The sequence below is a fragment of the Equus asinus genome, chromosome 20 (assembly GCF_041296235.1).
Source record: "Equus asinus isolate D_3611 breed Donkey chromosome 20, EquAss-T2T_v2, whole genome shotgun sequence".
NCBI lineage: Eukaryota > Metazoa > Chordata > Mammalia > Perissodactyla > Equidae > Equus > Equus asinus.
Window position 1 is genome coordinate 91,103,272 of NC_091809.1, and position 18,028 is coordinate 91,121,299.

The 18,028-nt window shown below is 36.3% G+C and overlaps 1 protein-coding gene across 6 annotated transcripts; it reads right to left on the reverse strand.

The window, feature by feature from the left end:
- Positions 1 to 332: 332 nt before the first annotated feature.
- Positions 333 to 17,725, reverse strand: ZNF214 (zinc finger protein 214). Of its 6 annotated transcripts, none has more exons than XM_014861202.3 (5): positions 17,443 to 17,725; positions 17,019 to 17,077; positions 16,315 to 16,403; positions 5,310 to 5,471; positions 333 to 3,868 (listed from the first exon to the last, which is right to left on the reverse strand). In XM_014861202.3, exons 2-5 carry the CDS (start codon positions 17,033 to 17,035, stop codon positions 2,175 to 2,177), a joined length of 1,962 nt encoding a protein of 653 aa, XP_014716688.3. In that variant the 5' UTR covers positions 17,036 to 17,077; positions 17,443 to 17,725; the 3' UTR covers positions 333 to 2,174. The 6 variants fall into 6 exon arrangements, with proteins under 6 accessions (XP_014716688.3, XP_070347056.1, XP_044607891.2 ...); XM_070490955.1 differs by having other exon boundaries at positions 5,314 to 5,471; positions 17,443 to 17,703; XM_044751956.2 differs by having other exon boundaries at positions 17,585 to 17,696.
- Positions 17,726 to 18,028: the final 303 nt, after the last annotated feature.

Sequence of the window (18,028 nt, forward strand, 5' to 3'; positions counted from 1 at the left end):
ACTTACAGTAAAAAATTATTCACTGTATATCTGAAATTGAAACTTAACTGGGGGTCCTGCATTTTATCTGACAACCCTACTCTCCCACCCAGACTTTTATATATAATCTGCTTTTATACTCAGCATTTGTATATGAAATATTTTCCTGCACAAGTATTTAAAATTTTTGAAGTTTGGTAAACAAATTAACAATTATCCAGACTTAACTTTATGTTTAACTGATTTGAGTGTTCATCACCAGTCCTTTATACCATGACTTCCACATTGTTGAGCTCTCTTTAAGAAAAAAGGAATGTGTATGGTTAAGTTTCCTTGTCTATCTAATTTGTTACCTGCACATTAGACAATTTAGTTGATAAACAAAGAAAAAAACTCTAGGTGATAACAGATTTTTTAATCTCACAATTCTAAAGGTGGTGTTCCATTGCCTTTTGACATTTACTGCTGGCAGAGGTCTTTATCCATCCTCCCTTTTTGGTTTTGTAGATGACCAGAATTTTTCTTTCTGCACGCTTTCAATTGTTCTTTTTTTCCTAAGCAGTTTCTAAGCATGGTTTTTAACTGGTTTTGCCTAAAATCTAGCGAGCATATACTTTTAGCTCAAGAAGAACTTCTTAATTTCTTTGATCACTGATTCTATTCCAAATGTTCTTTTATCTTCCTTAGAAACACCTTTAATTCTTACATTGGATCTCCATTCTCTGCACTTCGCATCCATCTTTTCTCTCATTGTTTCCATCTCATTATCCTTTTCTTACACATTTAAGATCTCAAGTTTCTTCATTACTGTGTTTGATATTCTGCAGTGCCAATTCTGCTTCTTATTGCCTTTTACTTTGATACTGCATTTTAAATTCCCCTGTACTCCTTCTTCATTATATCTATTTTTCTTTTTATCTTAAAAGCTCTTCTCTACTTATGTATTTCTACTCTACTTTTATTGATTTCAGGTTTTCTGTCATGCTACTGAGGACACCAGTTTTTCAGAAAATTTCTTTACGAGACCGAAATAGCTAATTTTCAGGCCATAGGATTAAGTCTACAAGATAATATTCCTTTCTTTGGTATTGCAATTCCCTGTTATTTCCCTGAACAGGTCAACTTAATTTATTTTCTCTTGGGAAGTGATATCTAGATGTTCATATATCAATAGTTAGGACTTATGTATCCCCATTGAGTCCACTGTTTATATAATGACCAAATTCTCCTATAAAATTAGCTTGAGAGTTTATTTTTGCACATAGTTCTGAGTTCAATTCCATTTCTAGAAGATGTTTATTACCATTCTACTCTTCTGAGATTAAATCCAATTCTACTGCTTGGATCTCTAATGCTGAACTGATAGAGTATCTTCAGTTTCCAGCATTCACTTCTATCAGCTTTTGTCTACGTCTTTCACAACTTACTCAGAGAAACTACATCTTGTATCTCCTGTTACTTGATGTCTGAACCTAGGAATAAATGTGGAAAACTGGGGAGGGGAAATGGGTGAGAGTGCATCATGGTAACCTCAGAGAGCAGCACCTCTGCAACAAAAGGATGGTTCTGGAGTTTCCTGGTTAACAGAGATAGCATTCCTAAAATATTCTATCTCAGATAAAGGGTCATACCATGTTTTCCTATCTTTTGTCATAAACAATTGAATTCTACTGGCCCTATAGTTAATTCTTCCACATTTAAGCAATAGGCTGTCTACCAGTTTGAGTTTCAGGTTTTGCATGTTTTCATTTTTTTCTGTGGCCTCCTAGGGACTTTACAGGGGAGTCAAGATGCTGTTCCATAGATAGCTAGCAAATTTCAATTCAAACCAAAATGTGAGTAAGTGTTTTGAAGTCAGTGAAAATACAAAGTTGAACACAGAGTATGATTTCACGCACATGAAAATGCACAGAAAAAGAGGATGAAACAGGATGGAGATTTTTGTCCTTGAATTCTTAAATATATTTTACAATGACCAAGTATACTATTTATAGTAGAAGAAAATATACTTTAATTTTAAAGATAAAGGAATCTTCCTAAGGATCCTCTTGAAGCAAATGATTCTTAATGGGAGTTAGGGGAAACTATAAATGTTGCTTGGGATTACTTGGGTTATTTACAGAATTTTCTTCCAAGCAGCATTTATTGGGCTTAAGGTTAAGCTTTGATTAAAGCTGTTAACTAAATGAACAGAATTATATGGTTTCTCTTCTGTGATTATTGTGAAGATGTGAATTCTGATCAAATCTCTTATAATACTCATGGCATTTATGAGGTTTCTCTCCTATGTGGACTCTTTGATGAATTCGAAGAGCTGAACTATGACTGAAACCCTTACCACACTTAGCACATTGATAAGGCTTCTCCCCTGTGTGAACCCTCTGATGAATGTGAAGATTAGAGCTGTGACTAAAGCCCTTTCCACAATCATCACATTTATAGGGTTTTTCTCCTGTATGGACTCTCTGATGAATGAGAAGATGTGAACGCTGACTGAATCCCTTGCCACACTGTTCACATTTATAGGGTTTCTCTCCAGTATGTACTCTTTGATGAGTGTGAAGCTTTGAACTCTTGCTGAAGCCCTTCCCACACTCATGACAAGTATAGGGTTTCTCCCCTGTATGGACCCTCTGATGAATGCGAAGATCTGAGCTGTGACTAAAGTCCTTACCACAGTCGTCACACTTATAAGGCTTCTCTCCGGTATGCACTCTCTGATGAATTTGAAGATTTGAGCGCTGGGTAAAACCCTTACCACAGTCATCACATTTATAGGACTTCACTCCTGTGTGGACTAACTGATGAATTCGAAGATTTGAGCTCTGACTGAAGCCCTTACCACATTCATCACACTTATATGGTTTCTCTCCTGTGTGGACTCTCTGATGAACATGAAGTACTGAACTCCGACTAAAACTCTTACCACACTGATCGCACTTAAAAGGCTTTTCTCCTATGTGAAGTCTCTGGTGAATGTGAAGTAATGAATTTCTACGGAGGTCCTTATCACACTGAAATTTATAGCGTTTCTCTTCCGTATGGACTCTTTGATGGTTGTGAAGACTAGAGATCTGACTGAAGCTCTTACCACACACATTACATATATAAGGAATCTCTCCTGTGTGGACTCTCTGATAAAAGTGAACACCTAAACTCTGACTAAAGTTACTGTCAACTTCATCACATCCATACAGCTTCTTAGCTATGTGGATTCTTGGATGTCTGTATAGGTCTGATCTCTGAGAGAAGCATGCTGTACTAATGGAGCACTGATAGAACTTTTCTGCAAGTTGATTTCTCTTGTGGAGAACACACTGAGAATTCCAATAATAAATTTCTTTACATTTATTACATCCACAGTATTTCTCTTCCATAGAGTCTTTCAGTAGGTCATTTTGGCAGATCTCCCCAATGTACTCTGGAAGGGCTTCTTCAACTGGTACGTAAGAATGCTGAACTATAAGCTTCTGTTCTTTTTCCATGGAGAAATTATTCCTGCATATGCCAAGATGGGATTTGCTTCCTTGAAAACCATGTGAATCACTCACATAGATTTCTCTACCATAGTCTTGAGTGTGCTTTGTTTCTAAGGACTGCCAAGGTATAAACTTTGTATATTTTAAGTTCCTGGGACTTTTACCTCCAAAAGTCACTTCATAGTTCCCATACCCTGGTACTTGTGTGCAGAGTATTAACCATTCTTGATAGTGGGAAAGGTCTTGCTGCTTTAGGTCTTCAGAAACTATTTCTTGAACGGTTTCCACATAGTTTTGATTCTCATGTATCTGAGTGTTGGCATTCCTCCAGCCTTGCCAGCAGGAAAGATTTTCATGTTCTAAATATCTGAATCTTTCTTCCTGGGGTTTGTAGCTCTCTTTCCAGTTTTCTAGGAGAATAAGCAGATAATCCAGTGGTGAGATGTAGGCTGTGTTTAAAAATTTCCAAGTATCTCAATCAATGACCTCCAGAATTATAGGAATATATGTGTAGGTGGAAGTGTGAAAGGTTTATGACTTAGGCTGCTCCATATTGGGGTCTGAAATTCATTTGTTTATTCATATATGTATTCTTTCACTCACTTATTCATTCATTCCACAAACATATTTTGAGCATCTACTACTCACCCGGTACTGTTAGAAATAAAAGGGTAAGGCTGACTACTCCACAGAAATAGTCTTAAAGACTGAGATTTAATTAGCTTACTTTATTTGAGGCATTAGTATAAGAAATAAAATACTGTTTCTATTTTTCTGTTCTAAAATAGGGAGGTAGATTGTGTGCAAAAAACAGCTGTATTGACTCTCTACTTTATCTACATCTTTGTGTGTTCCCCTTAACAATGACTTTAGACTTGGCTATACAATTTGCTTTGGTTGCTGAGACAATAGCAAAAATGATACAAGCAGAGATTTGAAAAGTGCTTGTGCTTGGGGGCTTGCCCTCTCTCTTGCTGGTTTTGAAAATCCTGTGACCTTCACCATGTAAACGAGCTTGTGCTAGCCTGCCTGAGGAGGGACATATGGGCAACACATCCCCATGATCTCTACTGATACTGACCAACTACCCGACATGTGAGTCAGGCTGTCCAGTCTCATCTTAGACTATCCAGCCTCAACCAAGTCACTCCATGACAAAAGATCCATCAAACAAATTAGAATCATGAAAAACAATAGTGTTTGTCTTAAGTCACTAAGTTTGGGGTAGTCTGTTATACAGCAAAAGCTACCTCATACAAATAGTATGAAGAGAAAACAAATTTAGGACCACACAAAACTGATTATGTGTGGAGATCTGAGCTTTGAATGTAATCCAGAAAAGAAGTAAGAATAATAATCACAAATATCTATCAATTACATAGCCTAGGGGTCTTGGAAAATGTCTTGCTTTGTTTATCTTCTATTTGTCATCTGATTTAAGACCCTCCCTTTTTTTTTTTTTAAAGATTGGCACCTCAGCTAACATCTGTTGCCAATCCTTTTTTTTCTTCTTCTTCTTCTTCTTCTTCTTCTTCTTCTCCCAAGAGCCCTCTGGTACACAGTTGTATATTCTAGTTGTAAGTGCTTCTGGTTGTGCTATGAGGGATGCCACCTCAGTATGGCCTGACGAGTGGTGCCATGTCTGTGCCTGGGATCCCAAACAGTGAAACCCTGGGCCACCAAAGTGGAGCGCACGAACTCAACCACTTGGCCATGGGGCCGACCCCAACACCCATTTTTGAGAATATTTCTTCCACCTCAATATAACACCCAGATAAAGAACCAAAATACTCAACAAAACTGGTTCCAGAAGAAACTAACTCTGTTCCCTAAAAGCTGGGGTAACTTTACCTACTGACAGGACATTTGTGTAGTTCTCCCACATGACCTCTCTGTAGAGCTTTTTTTGAGAAGAATCCAGGAATCTCCATTCCTCCCAAGTAAAAATAACAGTTATATCTTCAAATGTTACTGCCATCTGGTCAAAGAATAGGCTTTCCAGGAAGAAGAAATCTAAGTGAGAAGATGGACAAAGAAAAAGACATTCAGTAGGTAAAATAAGTGGCAAACCACACAGAAAAAGAAAGAACTTCAATAATGAAGAAAAACAAGAAAGGTAAGAAGGGCCATAATAATAGTAGTCAAATGGCTAAGTAATGTATCCAATTGAACCCCATCACCATAAGAAACATTTATATAGCATTTGTCTGCTAACCACTGGGCTAAGTTCTTCACGTGTATTTCAAATAATCCTCAAAGCAATCCTATATTGTAGATACTATTATTATCCCTATTTTACAAATTAGTAAACATGGTTGAAAAAGTTTAATTAAATTCCCAAGATCATGGACCTAGAAAGTAGCACAGCTAGGACCCAGGTCTGCATATTTCCAACCAGAACCATTTGCTAAATATAACAATATTGCTTAATGTTGCTTATATTATTGCATCATGATTGATCATTTTAGACATTATCAATTTATTTCCTATTATGAGATGAGGAATTAGACCCCACCCCCTTATACCTCCACTCATCATTCTCATACAGTATTATCATTATTTTTAATTAAATCAATAGTAGTGCTTAAATAATTTTGAATACGATTATATACAGTTTTCTTGGGAGGATTACCTGTTTTATTTTTATTTAATAAATAAAATGTCCCCAAATTCTTATTTATTTTGAAAGGCTCTATATAATCTATTTTATCGAGTGTCTCATTCCCCCTTCCCCTTTTATTTTGGAAATGTTCATCTTCCTGCTCCAATCTGGGCTGGCTACTCTTTAGTGCTCCATTTTCAAGATCATATGATTCTTCCTCTTTTGTGATTTCTCCATTAATTGGGAGGTACACACTCAAAATAGTTCAATCAAGCCTATGAATGTTAAGCCCACGGCCAATGAAACAGGCAAAGGTAAGAAAAAGGTAAGGTTTTCTCCAAGACACACATTTAGTTTAAAGGAGAATCTCCAAGCATGGTTACTAGGAAGAATTCTCAGGAACCATTTGAATCACTATATCCCTGAAGTCTATTATCCCTCACATGTGGCTGGGTATAGAATTCTAGAGTGAAAAGAATTTTTCTCAGAATTCCTTCAGTATATAAACCTTCAGTGTTGCTGCTAAGACTGATTTTTTTTATTTTTAAGCTCTAATTCCTTTGTAAGCAACTTTTTCTTTCCTCTCTGGAAATATTTTAGGATCCTCTTTTTTGCCTGGCCCTCTGCTTCAAATAGTATGGATGCATCCTCAGCCTCTCTGAAGTTCACAGGGCTCATCAGTTCCTTTCTTGTCTGTATTCCTGTCAAGCATTCTAGGATGTAATGTCTTTAGCCCTATGTAGCTCTTACCACTAATCCTCTGTTGCCTTACAAGTTTTTGCTGAAATCTCTCATTTGCTGATGGCTCTTCACTTCATCATTGCAAGTTCATAAATTTTTTAGTTTTATTATCATCATGCAATTTTAGAAAGGAAAAGAGATAAATGCATGTATTCAAATGGTCTAAAAATATTTCTCTTAGTGGAAAGACCAGATCACAGTTAGTTATGTGATACTCATTTTATTTCTTTGATGACACATTTTCAATTCTAAAGTTCAATTAAAAATGTTCAGTAAATACTAAGAATAAAGGAAATAGATACTTTTAAGAAGTTTACAATAAAATGGAAGAAAACTAGAATATCATCATCACCATATTATAGTCAGAGCAGCAGCTAAATATCATTGAGCAGTTATGTAAACAGGGCAACGTTATCTCATTTACTATCATAACAATCTTATAAAGTATTATTATCAACACCAAAGGAATGAGGAAACTAACATTTAACAAGATTAAGTAACTTGTAAAAGGACATGTGGTTACAAAATAGTGGTTTTTAAACCCAAACCTACCTACTAAGTCAAAGTGGGAGAAGTTAAAAGCAACTTGGTGACGGACTGTAAATCAAGATTTCCACATACAGCCAGACTGTGTTAATGTAGAAAGGCAAAAGGAAGATGTACTGAAATGTTTAAGGATTCAAAATATACCATGCAGGTACTATTTTCCAAATAATCTACATTAAAATCCATGCCTCAACAAAGAAACAATCAGAAGTAAGAACTCAAGAATGAGAAAATTCAGTGCTGTTTATTTTTAACTGTTTATAAACTAAATGTTAAAAACTTTAAAGATAATAAGTTTACTTTACCACATACAAATGAATATATAAATAAAATAAGAAAACTGGGATGCTCAGAAGCCCAGACTACAGGACTGAAAACTGGTGTCAGTATGGAAAATAAATGAACTCACTGGTCCATCATTTTGTAAAAAGTACAGAAAAATAAAGATCAGTCTGTCGTTATTGGCTTTGGTTGTTATTTTAACAAAGGTTTAAGAATTCCTTTTAAAAACATACACTAGAGATTAAGACTCTAGTTTCTTGGACTCAAAATAAGTTCATAAAAATTTTAGATAATACTGAAGTAATAAGCAAAAATTGAAAGCCTACCTTCCCCAAAGAACTTGAGAAATTAATCACTGTAGTTTTCACTGTGTCCCTTTCTGACCTTTTTTCATGCATATATACAAACATACATGCATACCCCACTGATGTTATTTCTTAACAATGTAATTCTGCAGTTTGCTTTTCTCACATAGTGTACACAGTGAACTCACATAGTGTACATCTTCCCATTTCAGTACACATAGACCTATCTTATTTGTGGTGGTTTTAAAATACATCCACAAATTATTTGATACTCTTCCCTTCAAGAGGTGGTGCCTAATTCTTTGAATATGGCCCGGACTTACGGACTCAATTCTGATGGATAGATAAAAAAGCAGAAGGGGAAGTAATGGTGTGCAACTTTCGAGACTAGCTCATAAAAGGCACTGCAGCTTCCTCTTTGCTCTTTTTCTTGGATCAATGACTCTCAGAGAAGCTACCTGCCATGTGGTAAGAATACTTAGGCAGCCTGTGGAGAGGCCCATGTGGTGAGGCACTGAGGCCTTCTGTCCTCAGTGAGAAATGGGGCATCCTGCCAACAGCCATGTGAGTGACCCGTCTTAGAAGCCCCAGTGAAGCCTTCTGATGATTGCAGTCCTGCTGATAGCTTGACTGCAACCTCATGGGAGGCCCTAAGCCAGACCACACAGCTATGCTGCTCCCAGATTCCTGACCCTTAGAAACTGAGTGAGATAAAAAATGTTTGTTATGTTAAGCTGCTAACTGTAATTTATTAGGTGACAATAGATTATTAACATATTACTGCTTATAAAAGTTGCGTAGCATTTCACCTTGCGATGTTCCAAGATTTAACTGTTCCCATATTGATGGACATTAAGATTATTTCCAATTTTCTGGCTCTATCACAATACAGAAGTAAACAATTCTCTTAAATATATCATTGAACACTCACTTGTAATACTATTTCTAAAAGATAAATTTCCAGAAGTAAAATTGCCAGTGTGTACATTTCAGTTTACTAAAAGACACTATAAAACTTCCCTTGAAAATATTTTTTTAAATGTTGTAAATATTTCCCCCACGAGAAAAATTAAAAGCAGGACACCTACATTCAAAATTAGTACGTATAATAAATCTATAGAGAAAAAAAAGAGAATTATATAAAGAATAAATTAAGGTGACAAGTAAACCTATTAATAGAGAAAAGGATACTAAAACAGTTTTAAAATACAGAGGCATACTGTTTAGAAGAGACGCACCCCAAACTACTGAATTCTGAAAGATTAAAAATGAAAAGATAAGCTAAGCTATAACAGAAAAAATGTAGACAAAAAATAAACTACGTTTTACAATATTAATATTAGAAAAGGTCAAATCAAAGGCAGAAGTATTACACTAGACTAGCAGAGTAATTTTATGAGAAATGAAATAACAGCCCCTTGTGTACCACCAACCAGAACTGATTAAGCCTCTCATAGATGCTTCAAGATTTTGTATCATTAACAATTGAGCTTGGAAAATTTGAAACATTCACAAGAGTAAAGAGGAAGGGATAATGAGGTCCCATATAACCACTCAATAATATCAACATTTTGCCAATCTTGTTTCAATTCTCTACCTCTCCCGTTATTGTTTTTATTATTATTGGCTGTAGTATTTTAAAGCACATCTCAAGTATAAGGTCATTTCACATATAATTATTTCAGGAATATTTCAATATATGTCTTTCATTAACTGATAGAGACTTTAAAAAAACCTAATTGCCTAACAAAATTAATAATACTTATTTAAAATTATCTAAAACTCACTTCAAATTTAATTTTTCTGATTGATTTAAAAATATTTTTTACAACTGAATTGTCTGGATCAGGATCCAAAAAAGGCCCATAACATATTTGGTTAGTGTATGTTTCTTAAATCTCTCTTGATCTGTAACAGTCTCCCCCTCTTTTTTTTTTTAATTTATCATGCCACTGATTTGCTAAAGAAATCTGGACAATTATCCTGTAGAACATTGCTTCTTAAACTTCAATGAGCATCAAAATCACCTGGAATACTTGTTAAAACACAGTTTCCTGGACGCCAAACCCAGAGATTCTGATTCATTGGGCCCACAGTAGGACTCAAGATTCATGAATAAGAAGCCCCCATGTAATGCTGATGCTACTGGTCCATGCTTTGAATAGCACTTTTGTAGAACATCTCATATCAATGATTTGACTAATTGTTTCCTTGTGGTGTTTAACTTCTTCTTTATTCCCTTCTTGTTACTTGGTTCTTTTATTCCAGAGGACTGTGAAGACTAAGATTCATTTTTTTCTGACAAGAATACCGCTATCTACTTCCTGTTACAAACTTTAGGGTTGCTAAACTAAGCAGGGGGTTCAAGTGCTGTCAGCCCAGTCTTTCCATTCTAACGTTTCCCATAAACCTTTCACTAAAAGTTTTAGCAGTAAATGATGATCATTTCTCAGATCTGTTACTTCATCAGGCACTGCAAATTGGTTTTCTAATTCTACTATTCCTTGTGCGCACACAAGATATAATTCTTCCATAATAAAGAACTTCCCACCACAAATTTTCTGGTTATCCTGAAATGTAGTTCAAACAAAAAGGCAGGATGAATGCTTGATTATCTCTGAAACTGCCCCCTTTTAAAAATCAATTTTCGGAGTCATGACATAGGGCAAAGCATCTACCAACTATGACCAGTGAGATTTGTATTGTTTGACTTGTCAGCATTTTTCTGAAATGATTGATTTTTACATATTTTATGTCTTTCAATCAAATTGCAGTCATTTTTCTTTTAGATGTTCAAAATTCCCTTATCTTAGACTAGTGGGAGTCCTTTCAGGTTGGCTCTAGGTTCTTGTGACATGACCCTCTTTAGTTTTTAGAACATCCTACTTTCTGGAATAACAAATGTCCTAGGTTCATTCTTGTTGCATTTCTTGTACTGACCAGGATTCACCATTTCCCCAAAGAGTTTGATAATTTTCCACTTTTTTTCCTTTTGTATATAAATGAATGCCCCCAACAATATTATACAAACTTGATATCCCTTTTGTATTCCCATCCATAAACATAGTTATCTCTCCAACTATTAAAGTTTTCTTTAAGGTCCTTTTCAAGAAAGGTCTCTTAAAATCATTTTCTATGTATTTGGAATTTTGATTCCTTCTTATAATTTTGTCAGGTTTTGCTATATATAATTTGAAACACATTCTTAGCTGCATATTACTTCACGATTAATACATCTAACCTTTTTTGTGGCATTACTTCAGGTAGGCCTTTTGTAAACAGCACAGAACAAGACTTGGTTTTTTGTCTAATCTATATGTCTCAGTTTCTTAACAGGTAAGTGATATCCATGTTATTCATGTTCATTTATTGTGATTACTGATATATTTGAACTTATTTCTAAAATCTTACTTTTTATTTTTTAAATTCTTCCTTCATCCTTTCCTGTCTTATTTTAGATTGACACAGTTTTATATTTTAATTCCCTCCCATCTCCACTTTTTCTACTATGATTTTGATTTCACACATATAATTCCTATTCTTCTAATAGTTAACCTAAACACATTTTAAACATATACATTTACCTATTTTTCTAACAAATCAATTAAGAAGAGAAATAAATCCAGGAAAGGCTGCACGAGATATGATAAGGAAAAGTGGTCAAGTACCTTGGTAAAGTGTATTGTTATCATAAAACAAAACAAAAACAAACAAACAGAAAAACCTAGGAAAAAAAAAAAAAGGAAGAAGAGAGATATTTATACCTATCTTGAACTATAATTCTCGAGAATATAAACATGAGGGGGAGACCGAGAAAAGGGACATGAGAGTGTGCTAAAATAGCTGTCTTTTTAGAGAAATAACCTAGATATTAATAAGTTTAGGAAGTCAACAGGGGTAAATAAAAGCCAACATGAGTTTCAAATTAAGGGCAACTACCATAAGAAGCAGACTAGAATCCATAAAAAACAAAACAATAAAAACAGAAGATAACCTGTTCCAAAAGAAAACAAAAACTGAAGGAAAAAAAGGACACAATAAGATGATAAAAATAATATAACAGGAATTATAATAAATGTAAATGGCTTAATCTCACAGATTAAAAGACACAGACTCTTAGATTAAAAAAATAAGATTCAACATGTGCTTTAGAAGAGATATACTAAAAAGAAAAATACATAGAAATAAAAGGATGGAAAAAGATATACCACACAAATATGAACCAAAAGAAAGCTGTAATAGCAAACTTAACCAGCTGAGATGAAATGTATGGAAAAAGATCATAAAGGACAAAAAAGTATGATTTTTATATATTAGTAAGTGAATACTAAGACAAAAACATATCCATTTAATTAAATCTCACCCACAAATAAAATCTCAAAATGTATCAAGTAACAACTATCACAGTGCAAGGAGAAATATATATACACATTCAATTGTAAATATAGATATTAATAAACCCCTCTCAGAAAATGACAGATCAAGCAAACCAAAAATCCCAACAATATAAAGACTAAACACTACAATAAATAATCTTGAGTTCTTTTATCTGTGTGGAAGTCTACACCCCAAAACACACAAAAACACATTTTTCATGAACACAAAATACTGTTACAAGATAGACCATGTATTAATCCATACAAGAAAGATCAATAAATTCCAAAGGATCAATATAATACAGAATACATTCTCTAACTATTACTATTATTAAACTATTGATATGAAAGCACTTGCCAATGCATGTAGACAAAATTATCTGTAGAGGGTATGACTATATCTGGGAAACCCAAGCAAATCAACTGAAAATTATTAGCAATTATAAGGGAATTCAATGTCCCAGAAATTCCAATACTAGGTTTTTACCCTAGAGAAACTTACACATATATACCAAGTAAAAGAACACTTCGATTACAATTGCTGTAACAGCAAAAATCTGGAAACAATCCAAAAGGCCCAAGAACCATAGGATGATAAATCAGTAGTTTTTCATACTGTGAAACAGGACACAGCAGTGAAAACGGACTAGAGCTATATGAATCAACATGGGTGCACAGTAAAAATCTAACAATATGCTAAAGAACCCACTCATAGAAGAACATATATAGCAATTCCATTTATATAATGTTCAAAAATAGGCAAAACTAAAGAATTTTGTTCAGAGATGCAGACATAGGTAGTTAAAACTACAAAAAGACCTAGAGGAATAATAAACACAACATTCAAGATAGAAGTTACCTCTCTAAGAGAGGGATGGATGAAATTGTGGGGTCATCAAGGGACTTTTAAAAATGTTTGCTGAGACTAACCCAAAGGTATATTAAAACTTTAGTAAGGCCCCTGTAATTATAGCACCATGAGGCTGACATGGGAATAGAGAATAACGATGGGGAAAAGACTAGAAATTCGGAAACGGACACAAATATAGCAGTGAATTATAAACATGATAAAGGTGACATCAAATGTGTGGGGAAAAGATGGTTTATTTAGTTGATGCTGGGACAACTGACTAGCCATTTGGCAAAACATTTTTAAGCTAGATTCCCTGCCTCAATTCTTATGTCTTAGTGACTAGAAAGAGTTACATCAGATATGCATTATATTTTAAATAATAACTAACATAATAGCAACCAATTATTAGTGAGTTCTATCCGTCAAGCACTGTGCTAAGTTTTTTACATGTATGATCTTATTTAACCTTCTTAACAACCCTATATAGCAGGTTCTATTTCCCCACTTCAGAGGAGATGAGAATCTGGTTAAGTAATTCAATCTAGTTCACATAACTAAGAAGCGGTAGAGGCATGAAACAAGCTTAGGCAGCGGGTCCAGAGCCTGCATTTTAACCAATATGCTATACTAATAAAAATACTGAAAGATTAATATTTTCAACATCTAAAACTTTTAAGTAACTTTTACTTCTTTTTTTCCAAAATGGAAATCCTTATAATGTTATTCAGTGGAATATTCCCAATATATGAGCTATCGTCCTTTCTTTTCCTTATCTTCATTTAGTGAAAAAGAAAAGCTAACTTCCCTTTAATTGCCCATTAAATGCACCACATGTAAAGGAACAAAATTAAATATACCTTGATACCAGTATAAGAACTGAGAAATGGGTCCATGAAACAAGACAGCTCCAAAAGTGATCTGTGTGTACATTTGTATATGTGTGTACGTGTGTGTGTGTGTATGTGTGTAAAGAATTTAGTAATTTGGTGTATGGAAAGGTAGCACCACAATCAATGGAGAAAGTAAATGTTACTAGAAAAATAAAATAAGTGGGAAGAAAAAAGAATGTTTAAGTTCTCCTGTCATTTCTCGCACCAAAATAAATACCAAATATGTTTCAGAGTGAAACTTTTAAAATTCTTGAAATGATGAAAAATAATTGAGGAAAATGAAAGTAACTATGTATTAGATTTAGAGATGAAGAAGAGCTTTCAAAGCACAAAACTATATAAATAAAAAGAAACAAGATTTTATGTTATGCAAATTTAAAACTTATATAAACAAAGAAGTCCTTAAAAGTAAAAGGCAAATGATAAGTAGGAGAAATACAGCATCTAACAAATGGTTTATATCTTTTACATGAAAAGAGTACCATTTATCAAATTAAAAAAAAATTCAGGTGCCGGCCCCATGGCCAAGTGGTTAAAGTTCCATGTGCTCCACTTTGGTGGCCCGGGGTTTGCAGGTTCGGATCCCAGGTGCAGACCCACTCCACTCATTAGCCATGCTGTGGAGGCATCCCACATACAAAGTGGAGGAAAATTGGCGTGGATGTTAGCTCAGGGCTAATCTTCCTCAAGCAAAAAAAAAAAGAGAGAGAGAGGAGGATTGGCAATGGATGTTAGCTCAGGGCAAATCATCCTCAGACACACACACAAAATCAGTAGGGAAAAAGATAATGTATGTCAAGAGGCATAAATTATGTATGTCAAAGGAGGAATGCAAATGACCAATAAATATATGTAAAAAGTGGTCAACCTTACTAAGAACTAGATTAAAGGGATGCAACTTAAGGCAAAACTTTAAAGATAATACTCAATGCTGGTAAAGATTAGCAAGACAGGACCTTTTATCAGATGCTTGTAGAAGTTAGTTCATGTCATATTTCTAAAAAAGTTTTTTAAAAACCTAAATCACGTTTATATTGTTTGACTCTGTTATCCTATTTACCAAAGTATATCTTGAGGAAGTAAAGAGAGATACACTTAATAAATTATCCATAAGAATATTTATTAGAAGTTGTTTATAATGGCAAAATATTGGGAATTACCTAGTTTTTCCCAATAAAAGAAAATTTAAATAAAGCAATATATATCTATAATGGAACATATATATCTGTGTACCTGGAATACAGCATATATACCTGGAATGGAATGGTATATAACTGGAATGGAACACTATATAGTCATTAAAACTCATGCTACCAACAAATACTTGGAAAAATGTTCATTATATGTTAAATGAAAAAATTATACATATAAAAGCCATTCATACATTCAACAAATATTCACTGAGTGCTTACTACATCCCAGGGAAGTTCTATATACTGGGAAGATTCCCTGCCCTCATGGAGCCTGTTTTGTCACGATTCAAATTTTTTTATATATACTATTCTCGCTACATACATGGATCTTAGATAAATCTATGTAGGTATATTTCTACATATGTGTATATATACATATGCATACGTATTAGTGTTTATATGGATTAGTGGGTATGTATGTATATTAAGTATTAGATAAAAAACTATAGGTAAATATATCCAAACTTTAATAATGGCTGCCTCTGTTGATGTGCAGGGGATTGAATGGTGTACAAGAAAAAGATGAACAACCCTACACAATGTGGCCTCACCTTAAACACTCATACTTATGCGCTATTGCAACTAGCCCAGTTTCCTTATTTGTCCCCTCAAATTCTGCCTGAGACGAAATGATGGTCTTCCTGTCTGGAATATCTTTCTATTCATAATGATCATTCAAATCTGAGTTCCTGTTCCTGTCTTTTAAATGCCCCTCATTCTGGCACTGTTCAACATGAGATAACTTGAGAAATTATTATTAACCTCATGGTTTATTCCCCCAACATTAAGAAAAGACATTCTTATATTTCTTTATCTCAGAGCTTCAAGAACTGTATGAATTATATAGTAGACTTGAATGACTGGCTGAATGAATGAGTAAATGCTGGGAAAAGACACTGGGAGGGAAGCAGGGTCATGCTGTAGAGGAGGCTTGGAAGCTTCCCCGGCAGGTTAGGAACATTTTTTATTCAATCTGGTCCATCCATCCCCATTGCCACTTCCACTACTCCCACTACCCATGGAGAATTGAGGGGCATTTTATAAATGAGAAAAGACAATCCTACTCACCTGGGATCAGACTATGAGGAAAATAGTGAACATTCCTTCCTCCTTTGTGCTCCTCTTTTGGAGAAGGGTGGAGTGTTGAGGAGGTTGAGCTGAGTGAGAAGAAAGGAGGAATGAAAGGCTGGGCATCACTTGAAATTCCCAACTCACTACAATCCTCACATACTAACTGGGTGGGACCTCCAAATCTCCTAGAAAGAGGTCAGAAAGAACGCAAGAACATTTCTGTTCCCTTTCAAGGACCAGATAGGGGAGTTATGAGGATTGGCACCCAGGAGCTTACTTCTCACTCTAGAAACTTCAAAGGTACAATTCTAGATTGAGCATGAAAACAGAATTTGATCTCACAGTTTAGTCCCAGGAATGCAAGTGTTCTCTATGTAATTTAATGTTCTGAGCCTCAAGGCTTTCTTAGCTTATTAACAAGAACAATAATAATAAAAATAACAGCAGGACACTTAAATAGTTTCTTTCTGAAGTATTTTTCCTATTTTGTTCAATCAGTTAAGTAGAAAGATAATTCCATTGCCTTCCCTTACTTGTCACAAAAGAAATAATGGATTTACTATCAGGGTACCTAGAGTCTTAAAGGATCCTCGATCTAGGACTCCCAGGACCTGATCATCGTCTCAACTCTGTCACCAATCACTTGTAGAACTTTGAAAAAGATCAAACTTCTAGAGCTCCCAGGGCCGCACTTTCCTCACCTGTAAAATGGGGGCATGAGCCTTTGTCACCCTGGTCCTGCCTTGCTGATCACAGGTCCCTGGGGAAAACGATAAACAGTTAAGAACCCTCTTTCTCTGCTCTTTCTCACGGTGTCCCAAGAGCAGGACAGCTTTGGGCTCCTCCAACGCGCCACGGGCCGCCTGAGTGTCCGAATTTAGACAGACGAACGGCTCTCTGGAGCAGGATCTGCGCGTCTCAGGGCCACGGATCTGCGCGGCCTCGGCTCCTGCAGCCAAGACGCGCGCGGCCTCCTTGGTTCCGCGTCCAGACCCCCGACCCGAGCTCCGCCCCGGCACCTCCCACTCCGAGCACCCGGCCCCAGGGCCCAAGCTGCCTCTGCCCTGCTCTTTCTCCTCATTCAGCACTAACGCGGGGAGGGGAGGGCGGCCGTGAAGGACCCACCTAACTGATGTCTCCGGGACTTCTACGCCAGAGCTGCTTCTCGGCCCCTGACCCTCCCTTTGCTGCCACTCTTTCTTCGGCCACAGCTCGCCCGCCCTCGTCCGCTCCGGGCTCGGTGCTCCCGAGAGTCCGTGGCACTTACAGAGCCTCTGAAGGCGGACAGAGACCGGCCCAAACACTCCGTCTACACAAACAATAGCCTCAACCCGTATAGGCGAAACGGAAGCCCCAGGCCTCGGAGTAGACACTCGGTGCGTTTCCTTGGAGACGGGAGGGGCGGGGCGGGAAAGGAGAGCGCCGGAGAACGTGGCTCCTGATTGGCCAAAACGATGGGGGCGCAGCCCGGCGCTCAGCCGCCAGCGTTCCCGGGCGGAGGGCTGTGCGTTCCTGAGCTCTGAGCCTAGGATGGGCCCGAACCACCCCCAGTACAAACGACACAGGACTATTCTAGGTGCTTTTAGGGCCCCTGGGAAAGGGGCAGGGCTGGTGGTTTAGAGAAATGAGCCGCCGGCCTCGGAGAATTCGGGGACCCTCACGCCCCGCGAGCGCGGGAACCCCTCAACGGGAACCTGGGGAAACCCTTGCT